This window comes from Etheostoma spectabile, unplaced genomic scaffold (assembly GCF_008692095.1).
Source record: "Etheostoma spectabile isolate EspeVRDwgs_2016 unplaced genomic scaffold, UIUC_Espe_1.0 scaffold270, whole genome shotgun sequence".
In the NCBI taxonomy this organism is placed as follows: domain Eukaryota; kingdom Metazoa; phylum Chordata; class Actinopteri; order Perciformes; family Percidae; genus Etheostoma; species Etheostoma spectabile.
In genome coordinates this window covers 839044-856730 of record NW_022605574.1, presented here as the reverse complement: position 1 = coordinate 856730, position 17687 = coordinate 839044, and the positions used below count along the sequence as shown (strand labels likewise).

The following is a 17687-nucleotide window of genomic DNA, read 5'->3' as shown; positions in this document are numbered from 1 at the left end:
TGGGTTTTTCCCCAATAAACTGTGATATGTAGCCAATTTTGGTATGAATATTTTTCAATTCATTTTTATTTGTAGTATCAAATCATGAATATAGACGCAGGCGGCGATTCGCGGGTTCAAACATATTTTCTTAACAGCGACGTCAAAGTAATTTCACACATGCTGTCCATCATCGTTATAAAACACATCCTGCAAGCTTCGTATTGATTGGACAAACAGTAAGGGTTGTTTAAAATGCCTACAACTGATATTTATTTTCAAGTATTATTTTCTTTAAATTTAGAAAAAAAATTCTGATGTGCTTATTAGTACATTTGCATACCTTTTATTTAAAGAGTAAAATTAAAACCAGGAACTTCATTACATTCAGTACATTCAGTACATTCTGGCCAAACTGCTGTCTGCTACACACCAGTTTTTAAAAAGTCAGGCTATTCACCGACCAATCAGAGGCCCTCAGGTGTTACATCCACATGTGTAGCTCATTAGCATTCAGGGTTTCTTTCAATCAGTTGATTAGAGTGGCCTTTGACTCTCAGGTAGACTTATAAAAGCTGGTGTGTAGCAGACAGCACCACGTCGTGCCAGTTAGGCCAGGATATACAAGCAAGTGGTTCATTTTAGCTTGTGTTGGTTAGCAGGTGTAGTTTGCTAGCAGCTAGGCTAGCTTTAGACACTGCCAACATCAGTGGCTATGGCTTTTGGGTGCTACCTCAGGTAAGTTGCAGGATCACGGCAATTTACAAGCTGTTGGTTGCCATTAGTGCACCTTATGGTTTCAATTTGTTTTGAATACATTAATTTGTCTCAACAGTGTTACCTTGCTCCTGTCTGTGTGGACAACTGCAAAATGTAATATTCCCAATGGTAAGAACTAAAATGTCTGCTTAAACACATGCCTGTTAGTCCTTAGTGCATATATTTCAGTTTGAACCAATTTGTTCATGCAGGAGTTCATATGGAGTGTCGTGATCGTTACTTCATGATAGCTGTTGATCTCTCCTACTCTGGGAATGAACCTTCCTTTGAGGCGGTTGGTAAGTCCTGCACAGCATTACAAGCTAGGGGTCAGAAACCATGTGGGATCACACCCACTGAGGTACAATAGATATTTAACCTTATTTTGTAAGGACTGACCTGGTAGGTTTATTTTACTTTTAGTAAATCTGACAATTAAACTGAAGTATTTCACTGAACAGTGAAAACTTTGAGCAGACAAAACTGGGATTTGTCTTTCAGATGAGACGGGTGTGTACCCCATCACTAAGGAGTATGCAGCAAAGTGTGGCTACAGTGTCAGTGTTGTCCCTGCATTGGAACATCTGGAGCTCAGAGCCTCTTACTTCAGCTGCAACACTGACAACAAGGTCCGTACGAAACAGTTTGGTTTATGTATAATGTGTAGCCTGTTTTCCAGGACCCATTTTTTCATAAGTCTTTTTTTTTTTTTTTTGACTGGGTATTTCAGGAGGATGAAGTATTCACATTCAACTTCAACCTGATTGTGACACACAAAGGAAGGGAAGTCACTTCTGCTTTACACAAAATCTGTTCTCCCCCTCTTCCCTGGTCTCCCAGAGAGGTCACCTGTGAGGTCAACTACATGGAAGTAAGCTTGGTTGCATATTAGGTAAAATGTGCAACTTCCAATTTGAACTAATCCTGGTTTCTTTGTAGGTGTCTGTGAGTAGTGACATGGCCTGTCCAACTGAGACAAAGGATGACTGGAATGCCCTTTTCAAAAGGGTATGTTTGAAATGTCTTATGGGAAATTTTGTCTTTTGCAGTGGGAAAACGTCCATCAATTTAGTATATACAATTAAATGGCGGTTTAACTGTTTTATTCAGGCCTATTCCTCAGCCGCTTCAGATTGGCAGGTGATGTTTCAGACGGCGCAGCCGGGGGTGTTGCCCATTAGCCTCAACACGGCTAAGATGAGTGGATATACATTTGACTTGACAGATGGAAGGCTTGTATTTCGTACTCCGTATGGACAACCTGAATCATACACCACTGAGGTAAACCAGTGATGCAGAGTTTAGTGCATCTAGTCCGTGTCTTTTGAAATTCCAGAATGTTTTGTACAGTAAAGCATTTAGTACAAAGGAATTTATCATTCATTGCCCCCCAGGTGAATGGTGTTCCAGTAGAGGTGGTCCATGCAACACTATTGTCCCGACTAGGCTGGGTGTTAGTCGTGGTTGACCTGGTGGCTGCTTGCTCAATGGGTCAGTATTACCATCTCTTATGCTGTGGCTTTTTTCCCTTGATATACAGCAAATAAAACTAATACTGGTGTAATCTTTCTCAGATAAAGGATCATATGACAACAGTAGCTACATCATGTGGGAGACTTCTGAGGTGCTGCATCCATGGGTGTCTGGTCTAAACCAGATGCAGGTCAACATTGGCATCAATGGGGCACTTGTGGAGCAGCCAGTTGCAGAGAAGAGAGGCTACATTGTGAAGCAGCACAACTCCACAGTTGAGATCAGCATCCCCTATAAGGCTGAAGGAGGATACAGGAAGGTCAGGAGGCAGGGATGTTTTTTTCATGAAACATCTTTTTAAAATGTGGACTTTTGATCAGTTGCATATTTAAATTTCCTGAGACCTTGTTTTGTTTCCCAGAGCATTGTGTCTGGGAACCTATACGAGTTCTTCATCTTTCATCTCTACTTGGAGCAAATCTCAGTGGATGAGGGTCATGGTGACACCAGACTTCGCATTCACAGGACACTGGCCACTCCCCTGCTGCCATGCCATATTTTCACTGAAAACAGTAAGTCTAACCAGGCACTTGTAGAGATGGATGAAGCTTCATGAACCAGTGTCCTTAAGATCCGAGATCACTAGATGTGCCCTTAAGAGAAATGCCTAAGGCACTGCAATTCAGTATATTCTCAACCAATTGAACAGAGTGCCATCTAGTAGGCTCAGAAAATAAAGACTAGTTTACAAAGCTTCATTAAGCCATCACAAGGCACTTGCCAAGTTGAAAAACCAGACTCTGAATGGCTTTTCGTTTCAGGAACAGTTCCTGAGGTGCGCTCATTCACGGTCTACCTCGGGGATGTCCCGGAAGACGTTGAGTTGGTGTCAGTTACTTTGAATGGCCAAGACTTTACAGTTCCCTTCACAAATGCAAGCAGCCACAACATCACAGAAGTGTTTATTCCCAACAACACTCATGGCTACGTTCTGAAGGTGCCTTTTGATGACCCTGTTGTCCAGCAGGTAAAGGGTCTTTGCATTTGTCTGGTTGTATTGCTGGTTTACACATGGAAACTTCACCCTGCTTGAATCAACATTTTGTGTCCTTTAGTTAATCAAAGATGCAACAGTTCAGTACAGGCTTGACATCAACTACACCCTGACTGTTCTGCCTGAAAATGAGCCTTTTTACCATCTAGCATCCGTGATGGCGGTAACCAATGCCTGTAAGTCACTTATTTTTAGACCTGGTCATCCTTGTAGGGTATGAAGCAGAGTAACTCCTTGTGTTGTCTTCACAGTTCCTATGGCCTTTGATGCTGTCTGTTCTGAGTCTGGCATCAGCTTCAAACTGGACCACCGGCCTATTCTCTCCCTGTGGGAGATCAGTATAGGCTCAGAGCTGCTGACATCAGAGCTGGCAGCAAAGTACGGCTACATCATGAGCAACAATAGCCAGAGACTGCTGCTCGAGGTGCCACTCTTCACTCATGGCTACAAGTACAAGGTGAGATGACACTAGAGCATCAACACTTGTGTTTTAATGGGACGTTTTATACATGGACATCAGTCAATACGCTGCATGTGTTTGTAGAACATTACTTTAAAGGACTTCGTTGGCACTTTTGAGCTCCTCGTGCGGAATGGGGAAACGGAGGGCCAAATTTCAACTGTCAAGACTTGCCAGTTCTCTGCTACTGAACTCATTGGTAAGGAGATTTTATTTAAACTAAGATCCCCATATGGTTGACACAAGTGCTAAAACTCTGTTCTCTGCAGTGTGTTCAGCTGATGGCAGGATAACTGTGGTGGCTGACTTGTCTCTGGCCATCACGAGTGAAGGAGTTCCTGCTAGAATCAACCTGTTGGACAAAAACTGTAGACCCAAAGAGATGGACGGCACCAGGGCTCTCTTCTCTTTTCCAATCAATGGCTGTGGATCCACAGTCAAGGTACTGCTGCTTACTAATGTAACTAAACTCATTCACAATTTTATATCTGGTGATATAAGCACCCAAATGTTGTGCTTGGTTTCTCCAGCTTGGCAAGGAGTCTGTGACTTACAAAAACGAGATTTTCTTCAGCAAGGAGTTGAATGCACCAACTGTCTCCAGCAATGATTTTGACAGGTAGAGTTTCAACCCAACTATTTTGGCTAATGACACTCCCTCAACTTAATGCAAACAACCCTATGTTCTTGTCTTGCAGGGTGACAATCCAGTGTACATATGCTCTGGCTGGACTACTCTCAGTATACAGGTTTCAGTCTGACACGGCTGGTGTTGGCCGTATTGTGCATTCTGCACACTCCACTGAAGGTTGGTGGTTTACCTGTTGAACTAAAACGCATCCTTAATATATATCACATGCCAACATCTGTCTGGTCTCTCTAGGTCTACTGGGTCCCACCATCAAGCCCACTACAGTGCCTCAAACTTCATCCACTCAAACAAATGTTTCAGCTGAACCTGCTCGGTATATTGTAGCCAGCTTTCCAAACAATGTCTCAATCACCACCTCTAGCATTCCAGGCACCATCACTAGCAACATGTCTAGCGTTCCAAGCATCGTTGGTATTCCAGGCACTGTCGCTAGCATCTCTAGCACCACCTCTAGCATTCCAGGCACTGTTGCTAGCGTCCCAGGCAATGTATTGAGCACCACCACTAGTATTCCAGGCTTGAGCAACATCTTTAGCAGGCCAGGCACTGTTCCAGGCCCCATTGCTAGCATCTCCAGCACCATCTCTAGCGTTCCAGGCAAAGGCTTGAGCACAGTTGCTAGTGTTCCAGGCACCATCACTAGTGTTAAAGGCCCAATCTCTAGCACCACTAGCGTTCCAGGCTTGAGCACAGCTGCTAGCGTTCCAGGCAACGGCTCTAGCATGCCAGGCACTGTTCAGGGCCCCGTTGCTAGCATCTCAAGCACCATCTCTAGCATTCCAGGCACAGTCTTGAGCACCACTAGCATTCCAGGCACAGTCGCTAGCATTCCCAGCACTGTCTCCAGTGTTCCGGGCCCTGTATCAACCACCATTGCTAGCAAAATGTCTAGCATTCAAGGCACAGTTACTAGCATCTTGAGCACCGCTAGCATTCCAGGTACCATCGCTAGCGTTTCAGGCACAGTCTTGAGCAATGCTAGCATTCCAGGTACCATCGCTAGCGTTCCAGGCACAGTCTTGAGCACCGCTAGCATTCCAGGTACCGCCTCTAGTAAAAGCTCTAGCGTTCCAGGCACCGTCGCTAGCATTCCAGGCACTGTCTCCAGTGTTCCGGGCCCTGTATCAACCACCATTGCTAGCAAAATGTCTAGCATTCAAGGCACTGTTACTAGCATCTCGAGCACTGCTGCTAGCGTTCCAGGCACAGTTGCTAGTGTTCCAGGCACTGTATCAATCACTAGAATCATCTCCAGCATTCCAGGCACAGGCTTGAGCACAGCTGCTAGCGTTCCAGGCACTGACGCTAGCATCTCGAGCACTGTCTCTAGCGTTCAGGTCACTGGATCAAGCAACAGCTCTAGCATTTTAGGCACCGTTGCTAGCATCACTAGTGTTCCAGGCACTGCATCAAGCACCGCCTCTAGTGTTCCAGGCACTGTCTCAAAGAAAATAATTAAGCCCGCTACAGTGCTTCCAACACCAGTGGCCACTACCAGATGCACCCGCAGATGTTTTGAAATGCAACCTGCTTTCCAGCCTTCTGAGTCCAAAGCCTCCAGCTATCCAATCGATGTCTCAAAGGAAGTAACCATTAAGCCCACTACAGTGCTTCAAACGCCAGTGGCCACTACCAGATGCACCAGAAGATGCTTTTCAATGCAACCTGCTTTCCAGCCTTCTCCTCAGTACATCAAAGTATCTGGCCCTCCAAACGATGTCTCAAAGAGAGTATCCAGCTTTCAAACCACTGTCTCACAGCAAGTATCCAGCTTTTTAAACTATGTCTCAAAGAAATTATCTGACTTTTTAAATGATGTCTCAACGACAGCGTCCAACTTTTTAAACGATGTCTCAATGACCGCATCTGGGATTTCCAAATGATGCAAGAGGTAAGTTTGCTTATCTGAAATTTGGTTACCTGAAATGTTCATTGGTCTTGTGTCATTCTGTCAAACTTTTCTCAACAGGAGCCAGAGGGTCATCAACGCTTAAGTGACTCCATGATTTGGGACATGAGTTTTAAATGTAAACTTCAATAAATTTGTATCTTCTCTTGATTGGTTGACTGAAATTATTCAAATTATGTTACAAACTTGAGAGCGCAGGGTCCTTGAGCTGCTAGGTTGGACCCAGCCTAAGGGTTTTAGACTAACAATCCATGTAAACAGAGTTTTGTGTAAAGTTAGTGCTGCACATAACAAAGGCCATTTCCTGACCACAATGCAAAGTAAAATAAAAACAGACATGTAATACTTGCATCAACTTTTGAGTCGCTGTTAAAAATCTGAGGCTGTGCTCCAGCAGCTTAAAGGAGCTGCAAGGTAAAAGGGCGATAAACCTTAAAGTGTGGTCTAAAATGTCTTGTCAAGGACTACAGTGGAAAATATGCCTACTAGTAAACTTTAACGAATGTTACTGTGAGTTGTCTTTATGACAAATTGTTTTACAGGTTCTTAAACTGAACCCTTAGAGGCTGATATGATCTAGTCTAGGTATGTTAGATGAGCAGCTTAATTTGTGTAAGTGACAGCTTGAGTTTGGTTTAAGCCTGAATATATTAAAAGCTGAGAAATCAAAGCAGCTGATGACCCGATTGAATTTGTCAATGGTCACTGTCAAAAATTCTGACATGCTGGACTGTGTACATGTCAGGCCACATGTGTAGCCCTGGAGTAAAGACATGTTTAACAATAGGGATTGACGTTGTGGTTATTTTAATTCTAGCTTGAGAAGCTTTTGGGACATTGAGCACTTTATTGCTGACCGACCAGAGATACCTTATGGTGGCTGTCTACCTCACTTTTTTTAAGGGCATTTTTGTATAACAATGGTACTGGGTTTTGTCTCAGTGGCAGCATGTATACACTGAACATGGAGCCTTTGGTAACACCATGGGGCAGAAGGGCCATTGAAGAGGCATTGTTAATGACTAGTGTCCATGATGCTAACACACTTTAAAGCAATCCAATAGAATTCAACTGTCAAATGCAGAGCTCAAATAATTAAAATCAAACAATTGCAAGCCTTAGCTGTGAGTAACAGATTAAGACATTAAAGCTGCAAGCATCGTTGGAAGGGCTCTCGCTTATCGGCGAGCGTCAAGGTTACTGGCGCACACTGCTCCTTGCAAGTTAAGACACTGCTGAGTTCAATGACACATCACACAAGACTACCTTAAATGGTTCAAAGGTATGACAATAGGCGTGGTTAAAATATAAGGGGCGGGTCTCTATCACATGTAGATCACACATAAGTTTGATGATGTTGGTCATATAAGGCTGATTTCCTGTTGCCAATTGATGGCGCTATAGACAAAAGTCATTTTTGGCCTGTAGATGTCCTCAGGACTGGACTCTGTGGGAAATTTCAAGCAGATATGACAATGTCAACAATAGTTACAGTCACTTTCTAGTTTAACAGTTAAAATGGCCGCCACACCCACACCATTTGACAAAACGTTTTTGCATCTTTAACGTCTTAAGATGACACAGACCAAGTTAGAAGTTGATTGGATGAAATCTCTAGGAGGAGTTTGTTGAAGTGCAACACATGGAAATGGCCAAAATCGCACTAATTTTGAACTTTCAATTCAAAATGTCGGACTTCCTGTTGAGTTTAGGGTATGGCTCCAATGGTGTTTTATGTACGTCTTGATATGTTACTTATGTGTACAAAGTTTCGTAAGTTTATGATAAACATCCTGCAGGGGCTAAATTTTTTAAAAATTGAATATGTTAAGCCATTCAAAAAGGCAATTAATTTGCCAGATAAAAGAATAATAAAAATTCCTTTAATTTTCGCTGTTTTCGGCGCTCAGACTGTAATAACTAAAACAGACTAACAGAGAAGGGTTCTACTGCTTTGCGGTTCGAAACCTAACAAGAGTTATCTCAGGACACTTTACAGTGTAGCGTAGGTCTAGACCACACTCTATAATTTACAAAGACCCGACAATTCCAGTAATTCCCACAAGAGCAAGCATTTAGTGTGACAGTGGTGAGGAAAACTTCCTTTTAGGGAGAAATGTCAGACAGACCCGGGCTCTTGGTAGGCGGTGTCCGACGACACCGGTTGGGGGGGGTGATGAACAGTGGCAACACCAGTCACAATAAAGGTGATGGAACAATGACTAGAAGTAGTAGTTGTAGTACTTCATGGTGTAGCAGGGCACTGCAGGGCATCACAGGGTGTAGCAGGACATAGCAGGGCACTGTAGAGCGTAGCAGGGTGTAGCAGGACATAGCAGGGCACTGTAGAGCGTAGCAGGGTGTAGCAGGACATAGCAGGGCACTGTAGAGCGTAGCAGGGTGTAGCAGGACATAGCAGGGCACTGTAGAGCGTAGCAGGGTGTAGCAGGACATACCAGAGAACATAGCAGGACCACGGCGACAACTGCAACCATGATTTAGGTGCCACCTTAATCCAAGGAAAACTGCTGGGCGACTAAAAACATAAGGGCTCCGGGGAATAAGCTCCCCAGAGCTAGGTTAGTAACAAGCATTTCTGGGACATGGATGCACACAGATGGAAAGGGAGAGGAGAGAGGAGCTCAGTGGGTCAAGGGAAGGAAGTCCCCCAGCAGTCTAAAACTATAACAGCATAACTAAGAGCTGGTGCAAGGCAAACCTGGGCCAGTTCTATAAGGGTTGTTAGATGAGTCTGAAGACTATGAAGAGAAGCAGAGAAGAAATATCAGCCTATTGATAATACTGTCAATAACTATTAGAAGTCAATCAAATCAATCAATCAAACTTTATTTCTAAAGCACATTTAAAAACAACCAGGTTGACCAAAGTGCTGTACATGACATGAAAAGATAAATAGACAGAATACAACACCAGACAAATACATCATACAGTTCTCATGCTGGATTAAAAGCCAGGGAATAAAAATGTGTTTTTAATCGTGATTTAAAAAACGCGAGGCTGAGGGCCAGTCTGACATGAAGAGGCAATTTATTCCACAGTCTCGGGGCTGCAACTGAGAAACCCCGATCCCCTCTACTCTTGAGTCGTGTTTTTTAGGGACAACAAGAAGAGACTGTAGACTGGAGCTAGTCCATGAAGGGCTTTAAAAACAAACAACACAATCTTAAAATCAATCCTAAAATTAACTGGGAGCCAGTGAAGAGAGGCAAGGGCAGCGGTGATGTGATCTCGCTAACGAGTCCCCTTAAGGAGACGAGTGGCAGCATTTTGAACCAGCTGTAGTCAAGAGAGGGAAGCCTGGCTAACACCTACAAACAGAGCGTTACCATAATCAAGGCGTAGTAGTAAGTAAGTAGTAAACAGGGGAGAATTTAATCTCCCTTGTTAGCAAAATGACCAAAATGCGTGGCAGTATTTTTATTCCAATAGAAGTTGTTGAAGCCATTTCTATGGAAATAATCTTTTGAGTTTATTTTTGTAATATCTGACAAAACCTGTGTTTAAAATAGAACGTAGAAATTGGAGTTTACCAGTGACCTGAAGTGTGGCATATGAACTATCATTTGCAATATATCTCTATATACCCACTGGCACATTTTATTGCCAATGGGTGAACAGATCGTAACATAACTTAAAAACAGAGACCTGTAGGCAACTAAGAAAGTCCGTGACCTGGTTGCCTATAACAGCCTGTGGACTGATTTTTCTGTAAAGGACTGGGGACGTTTTTTTTATGGAAAAACCCAAATGATGTGAAGGTTATGCCTGTGAAGAGCTCTTTGCCTCTCCAAGCAGGTGATCTTATCATTATCATGTGTGAAATCATGCTGTGAATGACACAATAAGGGTTGGAAGACTTTTTTTTAATCTGATATCTTCTTTTGGAAACTGGCACAAGTTTCCCGTCAGTAAGTGAAAGTCTTTTTAGAAATTCAGTCGACTTGGACCATTTCCTGATCTCACCCTACTTATAACCAGATAATCACCGGTGTTCAGATTTCTCAAAGCCTTCATTGCATGCAAAATGACACTGATAAGCCTATTGTCTGGGGTGTGCGGGCATTTACTTCCTTGTAGATTTAGCTTGATAGGCTTTAGACCTGTCAGTGTGTGTTTAGACCAGGTTTGTAACTTAAAACTTTTCCATTTAAAATGTAAAAGAATAGAATCTGGACTGTGAATCTATGTGATGAATCCATTTTTAAAAACAAGGAAGTTGTCATGCACCAGCTTGGTTGGCGGCCATACGATCCAAACTGTGATGGCCTCTAGTGGGCGTAGTAATTATGATGGGAACAAAGGCAGAACTCGGGTAACAAAGTGTAAAGAGCGATAAAAGAAACTTAAAGCGGTGACGTTCAAGGGACCGCTACAGCGTCCATGAAACACTCCAAGTTGCCTTGGAAATCGAATATCACACCGCATCATTGTAAGGGCTACTTCTTACAACGGACCTCACTCTGTGATGTACAGTTGTACAATGTTTAATTGAAGGGGGCCGTGGTAGAGGAGTTCAGCCAGAAAAATGGAGTGTCATGCAGCAATGACAGTAACATTCAGGAAAAGGAGCCCAGTTGAGATTAAGATACTCCGGAGGGACGAACCAGCGCTTCCAGGGTGAAAATATTCAGTTTTAAGTGAACTTTGCTCTCCATCTTGAGAGTGCTGTGTTTTATGTTGACACCACATTTTGCTAATTAATTCTGAGATTGTTTTACATTGGATATTGAAGTTCATTAAGTAGGTGATTAAGCACGGCTGGCCGAGTGGTATCCATGGTAACGACAGGGGGATTAAATTCTTAAATGCACGTAAGCATATAACGTATGTTACGTAACAAATGTACTTTTGTGTCAGTAGCTGAGTCTGTAGGGCGATGGGTTGGGAGCCGGAGGGTTGCAGGTTCAAGTCTCCGTATGGACCAATGTACAGAGTGTGGACTGGTAGCTAGAGAGGTGCAAGTTCACCTCCTGGGCACTGCCGAGGGGCTCTTGAGCAAGGCATTGAACCCCCTTCAACCGCTCAGGGCTCAGAGCATGTGTGTATTTCAGGCCTGTGTGTAGTGTGTAAATAACAAAAGTGTAAATTGTAATTTCCCCATATGAGATCAACAAAGAGTATCAATTATTATTAAATAATATTACTATTTATTTGATCGTCCTAATCAAAGAAATATCTATTTTTTTTAAAGAAATTAAAGGTTAATTAATAAAACAGAAAGTTACACAGAACAGAAACCAAATCTGTCCATGAGATATATAATAATAATAATAATAATAATAATAATAATAATAATAATAATAATGATAATAATAATACATTTTATTTAACAGTGCCTTTCTAAACACTCAAGGTCACTTTGCAGACAATAGAAGACAGATACAGGGAACAGAAAAGTACAAACAGAGAAAAAAAAATGAAATGAGCTCAACTCAGCGATACCATCACACGAAAGGCAAAGGAGGATTGACAGGTGACAGGCAGTGGTTGCTACGACAACACAGTCTGATCTTTTGACCTGAGCAAAGTTGAAAGTGAAATAAAGGGGGGGGGGGGGTGATGCTGCTGAGAGGAACAACAGAAGCAACACGCCTTCACGGCATACCATACAGTCACGGTGATGAGAGATGTAGAAAAGCTGGTTCCTCCGGGAGGAGGAAGGCCTGTTATTGTCCTGCAGGATATCTGATTGATGTTGTTACAATTGCAGTATCACAATGGGTTCATTTACTAAGGGTTATCTAATTAAAGGTTATTTTTAGGGGCTTTTTCCCTTTATTTCAGAGTGACAGTGGGAGAGAGATGGGGGACGACATTCAGCAAAGAGCTGCAGGTCAGATTCCAACCCCGGACCGCTACAAAGGACTCAGCCCACACGGGGCGCACGCTCCTACGGGGTGAGCTAAATCCTGATAGTAAACATGTTGTATATTTAAGCATTTTTATGACAGCACTCTATTTTTTAAACGTGTGTATTATGTGTGTGTTTTCTTATTTTGAATGAGTTGTGTCATGTAATGATAGTGTATGTTAAGTTTCTGTCTTATAACGTTGTATTTTCTATTCTTTATCATGTTGTCATGATGTGTATTTATTATTGCATTGCCACATTTTCAAGAGATTTGCATGGACCTCAGGAAGAAAAGCAATGCAGGAGCTCATGACGATCCCAAATATGCACACAAACATGACACATAAGAATTATAGCAGCTGGTATGATGAACAATGGCAATTATAGTAACAGTTAAGATGATTGAACTATGACTAAAAACAACCAATGTACCAGTTGAGGGCGTAGCAGGGTGCTGCAGGGCACAGGGCGTAGTAGTCTTCCCCTTTGCCACCCCATGTACATTCTCTAGATCCACCACTGGATCCTTTGACAATGAAAAGAGTTTTTGGTTGCAGCCCTCACACTAAAATAAGTGCGCTTCGGTTTCAATTTCTCCAACCTTTTCAGTGAGAACAGTAAGTCTTTGTCATCGCATGTTGTTGGCGTTTTAAATAAGCCGTTTACGGTATCAAATGCTTTCAATTCAGTCTATTATTCTATAAAACTAGTTTTGCAGGTGGCCCATAGTTGTGAAACATCGTGTGCATGCTGTGGTATTAAACTGGGCAGGACCTCTCTGACCAGCCTTTCAGGGCACGCTATATAAAGATGCTGCAGGTGCGTGTGAGCAGCAGAGGATTTGGAGACAGGTGAGTTTGGGACATCATGGCGTCCACGCTGGTCCTCCTGCTTCTGGTCCTGGTCTCGCTGGCCTCTGCATCACACTACTTCGGGGGGAGCGTTACCTTCACCTACAAAGGAAGAAACCCAGATGGGACGTTTAAAGTGAGTGGGACAACTTTTAATGATATGTGCATTACAGATGATGTGTGGATGGGTTTTCCCTGGTATGTTACAGGGAGACTGGGAAATGCTTCATTTAATTCTTTTATTATTTAATTATTGGTTCGGATTACTTTGATTAGAATATCAAAAGTCTTATCATACGTTGTTTTTGCTATTTCTAAAAAATAAAATTGGAATTGTGCATCTTTGAGTACATTACTAAGAGCTAAGGGCTACATAAGCTACATATCATCATGTATCACCTATTTAAAACTGTTTGTTTGTAATTTTGGTTTATTTTTAAGTTCTCTTTTAATATTATTTTCATTATTTTAATTCTTTTTTGCCTCTTACATTTGACTTTTAATTTGTCATTGGGTCTTATTTTTTTTAACACTTTGTGACTTTGTCGGTAACAGGTGCTATATTAAATAAATGTATTATTATTTGTAATTATTACTTTGCCAGGGCCTTATTGATGACTGTTCTGAAAAAGTAAAACTATGTTTACAACTCCAAGTGTCAGGGCAAGTTACTTATCGTTAGTGCTTGGGGATTATTTTACATATCGCCGCTGTCAGATGGAAACCTTGGATACCTGAAAATGTTGTTTTTCAGGAAATAATTTTTTTTAAATAACGTTATATTTAGCACTTAGACAAAGTCATACGAAATTGCCTCATCGCTGTTTAAACATTTGTCAAATTCACAGACGGACATAAGGGAGATCATTATTTGGTTATTGTTTTATTGGTTTTGCATTGTTTATCATTGCTGCTTTAATTGCTGTTCAATTGGTTTGTTGCTGTCTGTTATTTTTGTGTTTTTTAATTGTAAAGTGCACTGAGACCATTTTTAATGGGGATTTTACACCTTAAATAAAATGTGATCGATTGATTGAGCAATAGCATGCATTTACAAAAAAATAAAATGACAAAATATGGAGATGCCCGACATTGACTGTCATTTCTCATCTGATTGACCCGAGGTCCAGTGCTTTGCGATACCAGTCCCCCTCATGGGATTATTGGTATAGCTGTCTTATTTAATTGGTGTCTGTCTTGTGTATCTGTATGTTTTTGTTGTTCTTGTTATTTTTATGGACCGTGAGTCCAATAATAAAGGCAATCTATCCATCTATTGACGATATTATATATGTAGGAGTGTCCACATGAGTGGCCTAGCATACTTTAGCGTGGGATTTTGGCACAACATGTAAAGCAACTCTACATCCATATTTCATCATCCCTGAGTGTGAGTCTTAATTTATGACGTATGATGTTTCGACTTTAGAACATTTTTCAGCCAGAGTTTAAAATTTTTCACCCTTCAGCCAAATGGCTAGTAGGCTAAATATTAAAATGTAACCAGCCACTCAATAGATAACCATTGATTATGTGGGCTGGTGAGTGAAGCAAATCTACAAATCAAATGAATATTTTACCAAAATGTGCTGGTGAATGGTTCTTATTTGAACCCTAGTTTCAACCCTACAGTAGTTGTTTCTATGACTTTTTTCCTCAAGAACACCAGCGTGTCTATAGAATACCTCTTTTGATGAAAAAGATATGTCCTTTAACATGTGTTGTTGCTGTTTTTGATGTGATGTGATATCTTTCCGCAGGTGGACTTTCGCAACCGGGAGACCTTTGATGGGTGTCGGTACTCCCATTCCTGGTATTGTTTCAACGGCAACTGTAGCGGCATCTCCAGCAATCAAGTAGGCGTGCTGGACCGGAGCAGCAACGCCCCCCAATATAACCGGGAATGGTGTGAAACCGAAACAGTCAGTAGGAGAAACGTCCCAACTGACCGCCCTTTTAAAATGAGGTGAGCTTTCCTTTTCACTCAAATCAGATTCATGTTGTTGTTGCTGTTGTTAACACAGTTGTGGATCATCATCTTTTTCACTTACAGTGCTTAAAGATCCAATATTAAGCTCATTTTCAGGTTCAAGTTTATATTTTGGGCTTTCACTAGAACACATTTACATGCTTGCACTGCCACGGCACTTTCTACTTATATACAGTATTGCCTAGTTGTGACGTCACAATATTACAGTATTTAATGGCACCTCAACCTGCTTTTAATTTTTTAAATACATGAAAATCTTACATTTTACAATATGGGAACCTTTAAGTCAGTCAGTGTTTTAAAAGTGTTGTTTTCACACACACCAGGGCAGACAGCTGTTGTTGGATTTCCACTCGTAATGGGCTTTCTATTGGAGACTCCTGACTTCAGTGGATTTGGGATCGAGATCTGACACCGGAGAACCCAACCACTCACCTGACATTGCCATTCTACCTTTCCTACGGTAAGTCCCCTGCAGTCTCCACAGACTGGAGTACTGTCTGGCTACACCCCAGATGCATTCTGGGACTGGGACAGGAGAAACCAATCACAATCGTAGCAACGGTGGCTCTGCAAAATTGTCTCGGGAAGAACTTAAGCTCTCCCTGAAGCAAACGCCACATCCAATATTACATGAAGTTAACTGTTTACACAATACAGTAATGTGAGCTATTTAAATTAGCTGCATACATACATGGTTAAACCTCATTGGCTCTCACCAATGTATAGTCGTGTGTACGTGGTCCACAGCAATCCCACCAATCACTCCCAAAACGTCCCAGGTAGAGGGACACACTTTATGAATCTTTACAATCCTTCCTCAAAAGAACCAAGCAGGCCTGCCTTGTTGCACCATCCAAATTTTCCTCCAAACTTGAGATTTTCAGGGCGTGGCTACCAGCTCAAAGTTAGTTGTTGTTTTCCATGGCGACGGGATTTTGAGAACGTCAACCCACAGAGAGAGGTCACACCTGACATCCGGCATTTCATGCTTTATCTTGAAAATGTACTCTGTTGATCCAGACTGTGCTAACCTTTAAGTATTTTGTTCAAATAATGCTGTAAACACATTAAATGAATGGATTTTGGGATCATTTTGTTAAATAAGCAGTGGGGAATGTTCTTCTTTGCAGCCCTCCAGTGGTAGTACAACAGGTATGCCATGGGGGTTTCAATCACATAAAATGAGTGGATTTTACAGTCATATATTTATTTGAATAAAAGCATCCGCTAAATGACAGGGTGTTCACTTAACATGGATCTCTTACATTTTTTATTATTTACATTTTCCTGTTGACAACAGACAACACATTTACCTTGACTTGCATGTCACTGACTTTGTATTACTTCTTACATTTGCTGACTGGGCCCTTTTGTGTGAAATATCCTTCAGTAGAAGATAACTGATGTTGACGTGTCTATTCAAGAGTTCCCCAGAACTGCCCCCGGACATACAGGCTGATGTCCTTTGACCCCGATGGCGACAGAGTTCGATGCAGATATGGAAGTCTCAGCGAGGGCGAGTGCAGCACATGTAACCAACCCCCAGGCTTTATCTTAGATGAGGTGAGTTGAAAAATTAATTTCCTAATACAGTGAATAATACCTGACTACTGCTTTGCCTCACCTGACTACTAAATGTTCACGTTGTTAGGGCTCTTGCTCATTACACTACCTCAACTCCAACGCCGACCCCAGTGCTTACGGATTTGAGTTGGTGGTGGAGGACTTCCCGCAAAGACACATCACTCTGGCCTACACTGATGGGGGCCGAGACTCCAGGGCTCCACTGACAGCAAGGAGAAAGAGACAAGTCCCCACAGCCGGACCCACAACTGAAGAACCAACCACACCCCCATGGTGGAGCTGGTGGTCTACCACAGACCCACCCTCAACTACATATCCACTCACAACCACAGCCGGACCCACAAATCCATGGGGCTCGTGGTATACTAAAGCCCCAACCACACAATCATGGGGCGGGGGGTATAATACAGCCCCACCCACAACTACATATCCATACCCAAATACTGACCCAACCACAACTCAATGGGGCTGGTGGTATAATACAGCCCCACCCGCAACTACATATCCATACCCAAATACAGCCCCACCCACAACTCAATGGGGCGGGTGGTATAATACAGCCCCACCCGCAACTACATATCCATACCCAAATACAGCCCACCCACAACTTCATGGGGCTGGTGGTATAATACAGCCCCACCCGCAACTACATATCCATACCCAAATACAGCCCCACCCACAACTTCATGGGGCTGGTGGTATAATACAGCCCCACCCACAACTACATATCCATACCCAAATACAGCCCCACCCACAACTCCATGGGGCTGGTGGTATAATACAGCCCCACCCACAACTTCATATCCATACCCAAATACAGCCCCACCCACAACTCAAGGGGCTGGTGGTATACTACATCCGCACCCACAACTACAACCCCACAAACAGCCGGACCCACAACTCTATGGGGCTGGGGGAACACGTACCCTGGCACCACGAGAAACGTGCAGGCCACCACTCCTCCTCTCAGTAAACTACCATTGCAGTTCTCCGTACTTGGTGAGTCAGGGTTTTACTTGTCCTCATTTTGTCTGCCGCAATTTTTAATGAGTCCAATCCACACATGACTAACCTGTTGCTGCACCGCCTTCATTCCTGCAT

General features: G+C 42.6%; 2 protein-coding genes across 2 annotated transcripts in view; both read left to right on the top strand.

The window, feature by feature from the left end:
• Nucleotides 1–950: 950 nt before the first annotated feature.
• LOC116685764 (uncharacterized) lies at nucleotides 951–6849 on the top strand. Its single transcript, XM_032510688.1, has 17 exons — nucleotides 951–1037; nucleotides 1240–1367; nucleotides 1469–1609; nucleotides 1678–1746; nucleotides 1849–2019; nucleotides 2133–2229; nucleotides 2313–2530; nucleotides 2633–2783; nucleotides 3033–3238; nucleotides 3327–3441; nucleotides 3517–3722; nucleotides 3810–3924; nucleotides 3995–4167; nucleotides 4256–4344; nucleotides 4424–4533; nucleotides 4609–5237; nucleotides 6829–6849. The coding sequence occupies exons 1-17, from the start codon at nucleotides 959–961 to the stop codon at nucleotides 6847–6849; spliced, it is 2718 nt and encodes a 905-aa protein (XP_032366579.1). The 5' UTR covers nucleotides 951–958.
• An 8509-nt stretch (nucleotides 6850–15358) lies between these two features.
• LOC116685794 (uncharacterized) overlaps nucleotides 15359–17687 on the top strand; it is a 2943-nt gene continuing 614 nt past the window's right edge. The window contains exons 1-4 of the mRNA XM_032510734.1: nucleotides 15359–15462; nucleotides 16427–16565; nucleotides 16654–16860; nucleotides 17050–17585. Of these exons, the coding sequence (XP_032366625.1) occupies nucleotides 16461–16565; nucleotides 16654–16860; nucleotides 17050–17559 (822 nt within the window). The 5' untranslated portion in view covers nucleotides 15359–15462; nucleotides 16427–16460 and the 3' untranslated portion in view covers nucleotides 17560–17585. The remainder of the gene's footprint in view (nucleotides 15463–16426; nucleotides 16566–16653; nucleotides 16861–17049; nucleotides 17586–17687) is intronic.

Excerpts from the sequence above, each read along its gene's own strand:
- LOC116685764 (XM_032510688.1), top strand. The coding sequence starts at position 959 with ATGGAGTGTCGTGATCGTTACTTCATGATAGCTGTTGATCTCTCCTAC. Across the intron at positions 1,368-1,468 it reads GCTGCAACACTGACAACAAG|GAGGATGAAGTATTCACATT; the intron begins GTCCGTACGAAA and ends TGGGTATTTCAG. Across the intron at positions 2,230-2,312 it reads GGTGGCTGCTTGCTCAATGG|ATAAAGGATCATATGACAAC; the intron begins GTCAGTATTACC and ends AATCTTTCTCAG.